General features: G+C 38.2%; 1 protein-coding gene across 1 annotated transcript in view; it reads left to right on the plus strand.

Annotated features, from left to right (window-relative positions):
- PPEF1 (protein phosphatase with EF-hand domain 1) overlaps positions 1-13012 on the plus strand; it is a 148700-nt gene that overhangs the window by 99388 nt on the left and 36300 nt on the right. The window contains exons 9-11 of the mRNA XM_065900121.1: positions 7856-8022; positions 10571-10607; positions 11584-11733. Of these exons, the coding sequence (XP_065756193.1) occupies positions 7856-8022; positions 10571-10607; positions 11584-11733 (354 nt within the window). The remainder of the gene's footprint in view (positions 1-7855; positions 8023-10570; positions 10608-11583; positions 11734-13012) is intronic.

Here is a 13012-nt window from a genome sequence, read left to right on the forward strand (position 1 = left end):
ACACCCTTTTTGTGGTGTGCTGCAATAAATGATGGAATCCGTACCAGTGATCGTTTTTGATTGTTTTGACATTTTTGGTTTCTTTAATATTTGGTTGTCCTTACAAATTCTATCATTTAGCACCTTAAGACTAAGCTAGACAGTTTCAGCTCACAGTCCTATCTGGATTTGAAGGGAATTCTTTTCTCTGGGTTCCACACGGTTAACCATGGCACACCTTTCCTAAAAAGGTATCCCAACTTTATATGGCTTCAAATATCATCAAGTGAAGCAATTTACATGGCATTAGTTAGGTCATATTTTTAGACTTTATTTTCTGAAGAGGTTAATTCTAATCAGCCACTCTTGCTTAAGAGTGACCAATTTGGAATACTTCGTTCAGATCCTTTTCCTCATTGATGAGAAAGCTTGAAATTTTAGACCAAGTATTGGCAAGTTAGTTTGTTAAATTGATGCTGTGTGTGGAAACCTCCTACAGTTGAGAAAGAGCTGCACATGGACAGAGAGAAGCTAATTACCTCTCACCCCTGTGGGTGTCATACTGATGCTGTCTATGGAAGCCACGCAGCCTTGTTTTCCTTTTCTTTCTCTCTTCTCCACCATCCTCCACCCCACGCCCTATGCCCCAAATTTTCCGGCTGTGAAGGTCATTAAATATTTTCTTTTTTCTCTATTGCTGATATGCTTCCCACTGCCACAGTATTCAATTCTTTACCTTTTGAGATTAAGGCAGTGTGTTATAATCAGAACAGATCTCTAAAATAGAGTTTGCAAAAGAAATAAAAATTAAAATAATGTGGAGTTGAGGTCCAGAGGTTATTGTTTGATGTGCCTCGGGAAAATGCCCCCCCAAAATTGTGATAACTTCTAGATGTCTTATGTAAAATACTTGAGTGGGAAATAGGTCTCCTTATCTCTACTCAAGTTAATTAATTGTGATCTGCTATTCTTTTCCCCCTGAAGGTCATCTAATGCTGTTCAGAGTTGTAGTTACCCCAGGTTTTCTATATTTGTCAACTTGATCACCATGTCATAGATGGTTTGTTATATATCAGCTGCAGAATAAGCCAGAGAGTTTGGTTTACTGGAACTGAGTGAAGGATGGGTTCCCTCAGCAGCAGTGTTTGCTTCTGTGAAGAAAATCCAGAGAAATCTCAGTAGCGTAGCTAGAAGCCTAAATATCCTAGAGACCCATGTCCCAGGAGACTTAGCTATTCTTTTTATCTGTTTTCCAATTCTCTTATTATTCTAAGACTAAAACGTATTTGAACTCAGACTACATAGAGTAATACAACTAGTCCTGGCTCAACAATGCAGTTCTTATACATCCAAATATGTCTTGCCTTTGCCTTCAGAGGCTCAACACTTACAGAAGTTCAGTATATATTTAGGACTCCTTTTAGAATCACTTTCACAGACAGTAACATTTTCTGTTGAACGAGCTTCATTATCACAAATCAATCTTTTGAAGACGTGTGATTTTTTGAAAAGGTTAAAACTTATTGGGTGTCAAGCATGCCATGTAAGGTGGATGGCTTAGTTGACCCTTACTATTAGGGGCTTAAAGGTTTGACTAAAGAAATTCGGTATTCATTGCTCATAGTAGAGGTGAAATACCTATAAAGTTTGGTTTAACTGGGGATGAGTTCTACTACCAGAAAATTGGTCATTCCAGTGGAAAATATGTTTACATATTTTCTCAAATTTTGACTGTTGCTTTTCTCAAATTTTGATATTAAGGTTTTATTGATCTTATGAAAAAAATTGGAGAGATTTACATCATTTTCTATGGTTTGGAACTTAAATCCCTTGTTCTCAAACTTGGCTATACATTATAATCACCCAAGGAAATGGGAAAAAAAAACTACTGATACCTGAGTCCCACTCCCAGAGATTCTGATGGACACCTAGGAGTCTCCATGTGATTCTGATGTGCAGCCAAGGATGGGAATCACTGGTTTAAGTAACATTAAAACTATTTGCTCTTGAAAATTGAGATAGAGCTCTGCTATAAAGCAACATGCAACCAATGCACTTTTGAAGTTTTCTACTTCTTTTGAATCAGTTTTGGTAGCTTCTAATTTTCAAGAAAATCCTCCATTTCTCTAGATTGTCAAAGTACATTGCCACAGATGCCAATATTATGTTCTCTCTCTCTCTCTCTCTCTCTCTCTCTCTCTCTCTCTATATATATATATATATATATATATATATATATATACATATATATATATAGTTTTAAAATTTGCTTCTGTATATATTTGTCTTTTTTCCAATCTTTAATCTTACATTTATTCTCTTTTTTCACTTATCCTCAATCAGGCTCATGATGAGTTTTATCATCAATTTTATCAATTTGTTCTTTCAAAGAATCACCCTTTGGATTATATAGCTTTCATTTTTTTGTTTTCCATTTCATTAATTTCAGCTTTTATCTTTATTTGATTGGTTTTATTTTTATTTTTCTAATGTCTTAAGATGAATACAGTCTTTCATGTGCATCTTCTTTAATAATAAAGGCATCTAAGGCAATGCATCTTTTCTAATTTTAGTTTTAACTGAGCCTTCTGTTGAACTTATAATATTGCTATTGATTTCCTCTTTGATCCAATGGTTATTAAGACTATAATTTTTAATTTCTAAGGATCTTAATTCAAGAAGCTGGAAGTTTTTGAATCATATTTTTATTTATTTCAGATTTTATTGGATTATGATATGAGAATGTGTTCTATGAAATGTTTCTTATTTTGAATTTGTTAAGGATTTCTTTGAAATCAAGTATATGATTGATTCTCATGAAGCCTCTGTGGACAAATGAAAAATTAATTGTATTCTCTATTCATAGGATGCAAAGTTCTTCATATATCTATCTATTAAGTTCATTAGTTGTACAGTTGACCCTTGAACAATGCAAGAGTTAATCCACGAATAACTTATTGTCGGCCCTCTTCATCCACAGTTCCTCTGTGTCCACAGATTCAACCAACCGTGGACCATGTAGTACTGTAGTGTTTTTTTTTTTTTTAACCTATTATATAATGAAATTTATTTATTTATTTTTTATTGGGGTATAGTTGTTTTACAGTGTTGTGTTAGTTTCTACTGTACAGCGAAGTGGCATTCCCTGTGCTATACAGCAGGTTCTCAAGTACTGCAGTATTTACTATTGAAAAATATCTGCATATAAGTGGACCCTTGTAGTTCAAGGGTAAACTGTATATTCAGTTTTTTCCATCTGTATCTTTCTAAATATGTATATTGTATATTTCTGTGTAATAAATTACCCCAGTACTTAGTGGCTTAAAACTGCAAACATTTAGTATCTCACAGTTTCTATGGTTCAGAAGTTTGAGTGCAGTTTAGCTGGGTGGTTCTGGCTTAAGGTCTCTCATGAGCTAGCAATCAAGCCTATTGGCCAGGGCTGCACTCATTTGTAAGGTTGACTGGGGTTGACAGACCCATTTCCAAGATTGCTGACTCACATGGCACAGCATTTCAGTTCCTTGCTGGCTGTTGACAAAACAGCCACATGGGCCTCTCCACAGGGTACCTGAGTGTTCTCATGACATAGCAGCTAGCTTTCCCCAGAGTGAGTGATCCAAGAGAGAGATCAGATAGGAGGCTGCAGTATCTTTTATGACTTAGTCTCCAAAGTTGCACACCATCACTTCTGCTTTTTCTTATTCCTTTCTTAAAAGCAAATCACTAAGTCCAGCCCACATCAAGGAATGGTAAATTAGGCTTCACCTTTTAAAGGGAGTGTCAAATAATTTGTGGACATTATTTTAAACCAATAATTTGATCTGAATGATTTACTATGTTTGTATTTTTAAAAAAATCTTCTTGCATTTATAGTAGCTAAATATACAAAGCAAAAACTTGTTCTTTTGTTTATTGAATACAAATTTATGAATTGTATCTTCTTTATAAAGTGCCTGTTATTATGATATAATGTTGCTTTATCATCATGTTTAGCACTTTTAATACTAAAAATTCCACTCTATCTAATATTAATATTTGCATTTTTGCTTTTTCTTTGTTGTATTTACCTTGTTTTCAGTCTCTCTTTATTTTTTTCATGTGTATTTCTCACAAACTATACATACCTGAGTTTTGTGTTTTAATGTAGTCTGGTAGTCTTGGTATGTTAATGGTAGAATTTAACCCACTCACATTTAGTATAACAACACATATTTTTGAAAAATGTCCTTCTATTCTACTTTGTTTACTATTTATTTCTCTTTGTTTCATCCTTTTTTCCTTTCTTTTTGCTGTTTTGGTGAAGTTTTTTAAATTATTGTTTTCTTTGGCACTTTTACTGTGCTTTTCCATTCATTAGTCATTGTCTTCCCATTCCTGACATTTCTAATAAATGATGTATGTATGTATACTTCTCAAATAGCTATAACTTTATTCCTCCACCATTAGCCTCTCTCTCCTCCAATAAGACAAATGTATTTGTTTTCACATTTTCCATGTACATCTCCCATTCAGATGAGATTTGTAGAGAATTTTACTTTTCTCCCTTCACCTCTCCTACAAATCCTTAGCAATTGTTCATGCCATATTTTTAGTTCTTGACCATTATTAGATTTCCTTCATAGTATGTCTCTTCTATTTCTTGAATCCTTGCTTTGTACTTAAACACAATTTCCATATTATTGCTATTGATTTATATTTAAGTATATATTGCAAGGTTCATTGTTCACATCTGTATTCTTTCCTCTTAGTCTTGCCCTGGCTTAAGGACTTTTTATTGTTACTGCTATTATTTGGTTAGAATATTGTCTTGAGTATTTTCCTCTATGGGGCATGTGGGTGTTAGATTCTCTAAATGCAAGCTGCTTGAATGCAGGGACTTTGTATTGTTTACTTCTGTGTTTCTAACACCCTAAAACTGTATCTAGTACATAACAAGCAATCAATACATGTTCATTGAGCATAGAAATCATGAGCTCTTTCAAACTTCAGGCTGAAGTCTCTTTTTAACCATAGAAAATTCCCTCTCTTATTTATGTAATTATTGCCTCTTCTCCATCTGTTCCTTTTTCCTGATTCTGGAATGCTTATTATTGGCACATTAGTTCTCTTGGCTCTGAACTCTAATCTTTTACTCATTCCTCATGATTTCCATCATTTTGCCTTTTGCTCTGTGTGAGAGATTTTTTATCTGCTTGCTCTTTCAGGTCAGTAATGTATTTTTCAACCATTCCTTCTTTTAGTTAGCGCCAATCTATTGCTATTTTAAATTTGAATAGCATATTTTTCATGCCAAGAATTATTAACTTTTTGTTCTTTATTTCATGGTACTCTTAAAAAAAAAAAAGTGTCCTCTGTCTCCTCCAGTGGTCTTGTCTCATTAAGGGATCGCACTTTGGCAGATCTGATTGGTCTGCCTCTCTCTGGTTACTGGATCCCCTTAAGTACTAGGTTATTTCCATTTTTAATTTTCTGCTTAAGCTAGGTTAAGCCTCTCCATAGTTGGAGGCACAACACTTTCTACTCTTGCATCAAGAGTGTGAGAGGAAGTCTCTATGTTCCTAGGTGTCTCTAAATACAAGTATTAGTATTCTTTTAGCTTCAGAGATGTAAAAGAAGTTCTCCTATACTTTTTCTGGTAAGATCCAGATCCCTCTCTCCCAAGCAAGACCACACACGTGCTCTGAGGCAGGGTCTCTCCTTAATCAAGGAGTCCACATGTCCTCTCAGACCTAGTTCTTCCATGGCTCTCTGCTGCTGCTCCTTGAGCCCCCTTCAGTCTTGGACATCCCAATAGAACCTATAGCCTTCAGCACCTCTCAGACTTCTCCAGCTTACTCATCCCAGCCAGCTGAAGGCTGAGGGAAGGAAGTGTATCAGAGATGCAGAATCATTCCCCTTTTCTTTACGTTTTGATGACCAATAGCCTATATTTTTATAACTGGCTCACACTATCTAAGCCAAGTGTGAATAAGGTTATGTGAGTTAATGTATAAGAAAATATAAAATAATGGGATCTTAAAAATAGAAATAACTTGGAGGCCATAATAAAACGAATCTTTTAATTTGTATGGTGCTTTATGGTTTTCATGAAATTTTATACACACAGTCTCATTTGAGTTCCGAAGTAGCCCTGTGTGATAAGTATGGAAGTTATCATTCTCATTTAACAGATGAGGAAACTAGAGTTCATAAAGATCAAATAACTTGCCCAAGGACAGGCACATGAGTAAAAGTGGAGCTGAATTAGAGAATAAGTCTTCTGGCCCAGAACACTACACCACTGCTTGCTTGTTTGTTTCCAGTTGCCTTCAGGACATGTTTCATTGCATAATGATTTCTGGGATCCCCAAGTTATTTGCTACAACTTGTATTATATTTTTTCAACTATTTCTATCATATTGATATGAAAATTTTTAAATGTATATAAATACTAGGTGGTGAGTATAAAGTAATAAGATTTTCTTATGTAATTTGAAATCTAACAAAAAAGGAATTTGAAAATCATTTGAGAAAGATTAATATAACTAGAATACGTGCATTATTTCTTGAAGGTAACTTTTTTGAAGGAGGACATATATTAGGATGTATGAGTACTTAAAATTTTCTCTTTGTAATGTATTTTTTAAACATTTGAATTTATCTTACTATGCAGTAGAAATGCACTCAACCATTTCCCTACCAGGCATGACGTGTTTTATCTTAGAGTTTAGTAGTACAGAAGTAAACGAGCGAATAGCTGCTATAAAGACCAGACCTTTGTCCTGATCCCAGTCCTTTTTTGTGCTAACACTGTATCTTAAAGTATTATCTCATACTCAGGAGTGGTAATCAAAATATTGAACAACAAATATGGCCCTGGTCAGTGAGAAGTCAAAACACATGCCTGTAACACCTGGTGTGATCGTATCAGAGCGTACTGATGGTGTGTTAGCCCTGCTCACAGTTGGGCAGTACCTTACACTTTCCTGAGTGCTTTCATACCCGTTCTCTCATTTGATCTGGGGTGGGGGGTGTGTGTGGAGAATATAGTGTCATTCCCTTTTTTCAAATTGAGAGAATCACAGCCCAGAGAAGTTAAATAAGGGTCCCTTAGAATGAACGACATTTGGCTCTTAGTTTAGTGTTCTTCCTTGGGTAGAAGTTTCCCTCTTCTACCTAAGGAAGAGATGAGAGTAACCATTTTTATTTTATTTATTTAATTTTTGTTTGTTTTTTTAAATTAATGAATTTTATTTATTTTTGGCTGTGTTGGGTCTTTTTTCACTGCACACGGGCTTTCTCTAGTTGCGGTGAGTGGGGGCTACTCTTTGTTGTGGTGCACGGGCTTCTCATTGCCATGGCTTCTCTTGCTGCAGAGCACAGGCTCTTGGTGTGTGGGCTTCAGTAGTTGTGGCACGCAGGCTCAGTAGTTGTGGCTCACGGGCTGTAGAACGCAGGCTCAGTAGTTGTGGCACACGGGCTTAGTTGCTCCACGGCATGTGGGATCTTCCCAGACCAGTGATCGAACCCGTGTCCCCTGCATTGGCAGGCGGATTCTTAACCACTGCACCACCAGGGAAGCCCGAGAATAACCATTTTTAATAGGACAAATATCAGGTTCTTTCAGAGAAAACTCATAGTAGGTGGTGGTGAGTAAAATGAGCAATCCCCATCCCCCTGGAGTCTTCCTGTCCCAAGCTAATCCTTCACTTCCAAGGTCCCTTGCAGGAGATGCCTGCCCTGGAAAGTGAAACTGGCTTGAGTGAGTGAGCAGATTTTTCCCAGAACTGACTCAGCCTCTTTTCTCCATATCCACATGGACATTAAGTACTAAGTGTTACTTTTAAAAGTACATTCTTTTAACTGCTTGTTTTTCTCCTTCTTCCTTCCACAGAATGGTCTCCCCTCAGTGAGCAACCCATATGTTTTTAATGGTGACTTTGTGGATCGAGGAAAAAATTCCATGGAGATCCTAATGATCCTGTTTGTGAGTTTTCTGGTCTACCCCAGTGACCTGCACCTGAACAGAGGCAACCATGAAGATTTTATGATGAATATGAGGTAACCTAGGCCTGTGGATTTCCTCTTTTGTTTCCTGTTCTGGAAAATGCTGCCATGTTTAGCTCCTAGCGGAGAGTGAGAGGTGAGTGTAGAGAAGCAGGGATGAGGAGAATCTCAAGAAAGAGCTCAATTCTTACAGCGATTTACCTCCCCCAATCTTCTGCTGTGTGAGTGAGTATAAATTGCTCTAAAGTTCCCTTCCTATCTTTTCTTCCCGTTCTTCCTTCGCCCTTCTATTATGTTTTCTTCTTCCCGTGCCCAGCCTTCACAAGCCAAATTGTGTGCCGAGTAGACGTGTTAGGCCAGGTTTGGAGGTGTGGTAGGTTGTATGAGCAGGTTTAGATGGACTCATTCTCTTGCTACTCTTTTGGCTTGCATCACATGTTGTCTCAGAAACTAGTACTGTGTTTTTCACTGATGTGTATATTTTTTATGACACGGTGATTGCTTTTGGCATAGTTGTTCATAAACATATTTGAGAACAGCTGTAACATAGCGTTTCAACTATCTGACTCACTGGAGTTTTGGGGAATAAAGATTGGTTAAATGGTTTACCAATTTTTGCTGAAAGGCACAGTAAGTGACAAATGTTCTCCTTTCTCTTCTTTCCTCCTCCTCCTCCTCTTCCCCTTCCCCTTTCCCTTCCTCTTTTTCTTCCTCTCCTTCTTTTGTTTTTCTTGTTTCTTGTTTTATGAAAAGCAGAATCCAGTTTGCTGTAGGGAAGTAGAAGGCATGGCATGTTTCATGCTTCGGTCCTGGGCTTTTGGGTGCCTAGATCAAAGCTCAGCAGCTGATTAGTTTTGTCTTTGGGGCAGTTTTGGCGCTTGGCCTGAATACAGTTTCAATTCTAATCCTCAAGTATGGAAGCAAATGATCAGATTATGAAGAAAAAAAATCCCAAAATCTCAAGGCTACCTTCAGAGACCCATTATATATAATATAGCTAAATCTGTTTATTTGGGCATGCCATTTATCCTTCCATTTATTTAGCTAGTCAATTGTATTTATCTAGTGCCTACAATGGTTAGTGAAAGAGACATGGCCCCTGCCCTACTGGAGTTTACATCTAGCAGGGAAGACACGAGTTGAGCAGGTTTTTCAAGTGTGATGAGTTTGTAAAGTGGGGGATCCAATCTGTCTGAGGGGTGATTGGAAGGTTCTCCCGTAGAAGTATGGCATTAGCTTGAGACCTGGAGGATGAATTAGGCGATCAAGAGAGGACCGTGGCCAGGGGGATGAGAAACTGTTCCACAGTGAGGAGGCAACTTATGCAGAACTTGAGAAAGGACTTTTTAGACTTGAAAGAAGTTCAGGATGGGAGGAACAAAGACTGAAGGACAGGATGGTACCTGATGGGGCTGGAGATGTAAGAAATGATTGCAAAGAAATTTGGGCTTTCTCCTGAGGACAAGAGAAAATCATTGAAGAGTATTATACAATTTGTGTTTTAAAATGCAGCAGGAAGATTAGTTTGGAGGGGGACAAGAATTGATATGGGGAGGCCAATTAGGAAGTAGTTGAAGAGATAGATGATGGAGTCTCACTTAGACTTGGGTGGTAAAGATGGAGACCCAAAGCAGTAGATATATTCAGGAGGAAGTTTAGGCAATGATTTAAGGCTTGGTAACGTGATATGGGGGACTTGAAAGGAGAGAGAATTAGGGATGACCTCCAGGTTCCTAGCTTGAATTTGCAAGATCACTGTTATTAGGAACATGATAAGTGGAGAAAGTTGGGGTGAGGGAGAAGGATGAGTTCAGTTTGGGGTAAGCTGATTCGAGGTGCTGTTGAGTAGGCAGGGCTGAGTTCATCTTGGAAAACATAACGTTACCCTGTAGAAGCTTCACATGATATGATTTGCATGGAAACCTGGAGTGAGTATGCTGTGCTCTGACTTCACTGTGTTAAAGGTGTTAAAGGTATATATTATTATCCTAAGGCAAGGAAAGTAATTGAGAAAAAATTTTCATCATTAATTCTCCCTTAGTGACTGCTATTCAGGCATTAAAATTCCTGACACTTTCTATTAAAACCCTCAATACCATTACATGAACTCTATCAGAGAGTATAAAGAGCCAACTTGTTATCTTCTAGGCTTTTCTTTGTCTTTATTCAGTCTTTTTGCCCCCGATCATTCATTTACTATAAGATACAGGATGTCTGAGAAATTCTATCTAAATGAAAAGCATTCTCCCACACACTGTCCCCCAGTGGCCACAGCACACATCTCTGAATACTTACAGTACTTACACACCTGTGCATACCATGTATTTCTTAAGTTGTCCTGTAATTGTTTCATGAAAATTTATCTTCTTTTCCCTAAGCTCCTTGAGGATAGGGACAATGTCATCTGCTGCTTTTGTTCTTTCCCATCGTGCCTAGCAAAGTCTTGGATAAGTAATCGTTCCAAATAAAGTCTAGTTTCTTGAGTTCTTGATACTTGTGGTAGCGAGATGGCAAGGGCTCCCTTTTCTGCATGACTTGACTCATGTAAATAGGAGTTCTCAACATTCAATGAAAGAGTTGAAATCCCATTGTCTTTTTTCAGGTATGGCTTCACAAACGAAGTTTTGCATAAATATAAGGTAAGGCTCTTTTTTTTTTTGCATTTTCTTTGCTGTTTATACATAGAAGTTAAAAAAAAAAAAAAAGCTTCAAGAAGGGTGAGGGGAGAACTAGTCAGAATTCATGCCAATAATATAAAAGCACAAAAGGAAGCCCTGGCCATAGTGAAGACCTGTTTTTCTTTCTAGACACAAGCTTTTTCATTGTGACTTCTGTGTAAGTTCTAGCATAGATACAAACATATTCCATTGTTTTAAAGGTACCTGGGATTTGCTCTACTGAGGTATGGTAAAACATGCAGACATGGAAATGACTGTCATGAAGGAAAAGGTTTTTACTCACAGTTCCTTAGAAACTGGAGGCATGGCACACCACACCCGCCGGCCACATGGGGAAGCACTCCGGGGGTCAGTCAGAGGCGGAGGGAATGCAGGCAAACATGTACAAGAGCCTTTATTGTGGTTTCCTTGACATGGACAAAAGCCTTTATTGTGGTTTCCTTGGGAAGAAATGGGTGAGACATTGTAAACAGGTTTAGGATTGGCTAGTTTGAATAGTTTTAGCAGGCTCTGGGGCTTAGGGCTTGTCCAAGGTTGTCTGGTATCTGGCCCTGGGGTGACTGGAGCTGAGAATAGTGAGTGACCCTGGGTGTGAGAATTCCATAAAGGACGAGTTGGGAGGATAGGCTCTGGATAGTTTGGTTTGCATATGAAACGTAGCCTCATTTACATACAAAAGGCAAGTCCTTTACTATCCCTAGGAATTAACTAGCCCTGGGAGGGGCAGTCTCTTCTCAAGGGTCAGCAAGGCGCCAAAATGTCAAAGTATCAAAAATACAGACTAAAAAGACATGATTAATGCATGCTTGTTGGTTAGTGATTCCATCCTGACCTTCTTTGGGTGGCATGAAAACTGTGGGGTTTTGTCCATATGTTGGGACTATTCAATAAACTTGAACTATCAGAAAAACAAACTTACTCAAGCTCTTACTTACAGCTACATGGGAAAAAAATCTTACAAGTCTTGGAAGACATCTATACCTGGCTCCCAATTGGTACAATCATTGACAATGAAATCCTGGTCATACACGGAGGGATATCAGAGTCCACAGACTTGAATTTACTCCACCGTATAGAAAGAAACAAAGTAAGAAGCAGTGTTTGCATGAATGTTGTCTCAGAGATTTATAAAGGGATATGTACCTCCCTTCATTTATTATTTTGTATTGATTCGTGTTTTAGTGGTTGCTATAACTCTGAAAAGATTAGTACAAGTTTTAAGAAAATCTATGATTGCATGATAAGGAACTAAATGGATAACTTCTATATATGGAAAATGCATTGTTAAAAATTCATGGTGAGGGCTTCCCTGGTGGCGCAGTGGTTGAGAGTCCGCCTGCCGATGCAGGGGACACGGATTCGTGCCCCGGTCCGGGAAGATCCCACATGCCGCGGAGAGGCTGGATCTGTGAGCCATGGCCACTGAGCCTGCGCGTCTGGAGCCTGTGCTCCGCAATGGGAGAGGCCACAACAGTGAGAGGCCCGCGTACCGCAAAAAAAAAAAAAAAAAAAATTCATGGTGAAAGTGGAAAAATGAGGAAATATCGGCATTTCGTATAGTTTCTAAAAGTGAAAAATCCTGATTTTTGAAAAGTTAAAATTTCTACGTAATTAATTAAAGTTGTGGTAAAATATACAAAACATAAAATTTACCACTTTAACCATTTTTAAGTGTATAGTTCAGTGACATTAAGTACTTTCACATTGTTCTGCAACCATCACTACTGACACCACCATCCATTTCTAAAACTTTTCATCTTCCCAGACTGAAACTCTACCCATTAAACAGACTCCCCATTCTACCTTCCCCAGCCCTTGGCATTCTGTCTTCTGTCTCTATGAATTTGACTGCTCTAGGTGCCTCATAGAAATGGAATCATACAGCAATTTATTTCTGAATTGGTGTGATTTCCCTTATATATTCCAAATGGCTCAGGGTAATCTGGGGGGGAATATTTTAATATTTCAACTTAAGCAATCATATTCAATACAGCAGAAGCAGAGCAGGAATATGTATTGACACTCTGAGGGTAGTGGGTGTGGGGGGCCTGTGAAGCTCCCAGCCGTAGTGAACAGAGTCTTTGGCTGGGCCTTGCAGAGTGACTGCAATCGTCTTCCGCCTGTACCAGAGCCCAGCCAACACTCCCAGACTAGGGGGTAGACGGGGTGCCAGGTGGGCATGAGGACCAGTGGCAGCTCTGGAGCCAGGTGATCTTGTACGGTCCTAGTGAGAAACCTAAACCCTTACTCCTCAGGACTGATAATCGACTTCCAACCAATCTAAGCAAGTGGGGTCTAGAGCTAGAATTTAATTTGATATGGACAGAAATGTGATTCCTGTTCACCTTGAGTTTTTTTTTTTTAAT

Source organism: Phocoena phocoena, chromosome X (assembly GCF_963924675.1).
Source record: "Phocoena phocoena chromosome X, mPhoPho1.1, whole genome shotgun sequence".
In the NCBI taxonomy this organism is placed as follows: Eukaryota; Metazoa; Chordata; class Mammalia; order Artiodactyla; family Phocoenidae; genus Phocoena; species Phocoena phocoena.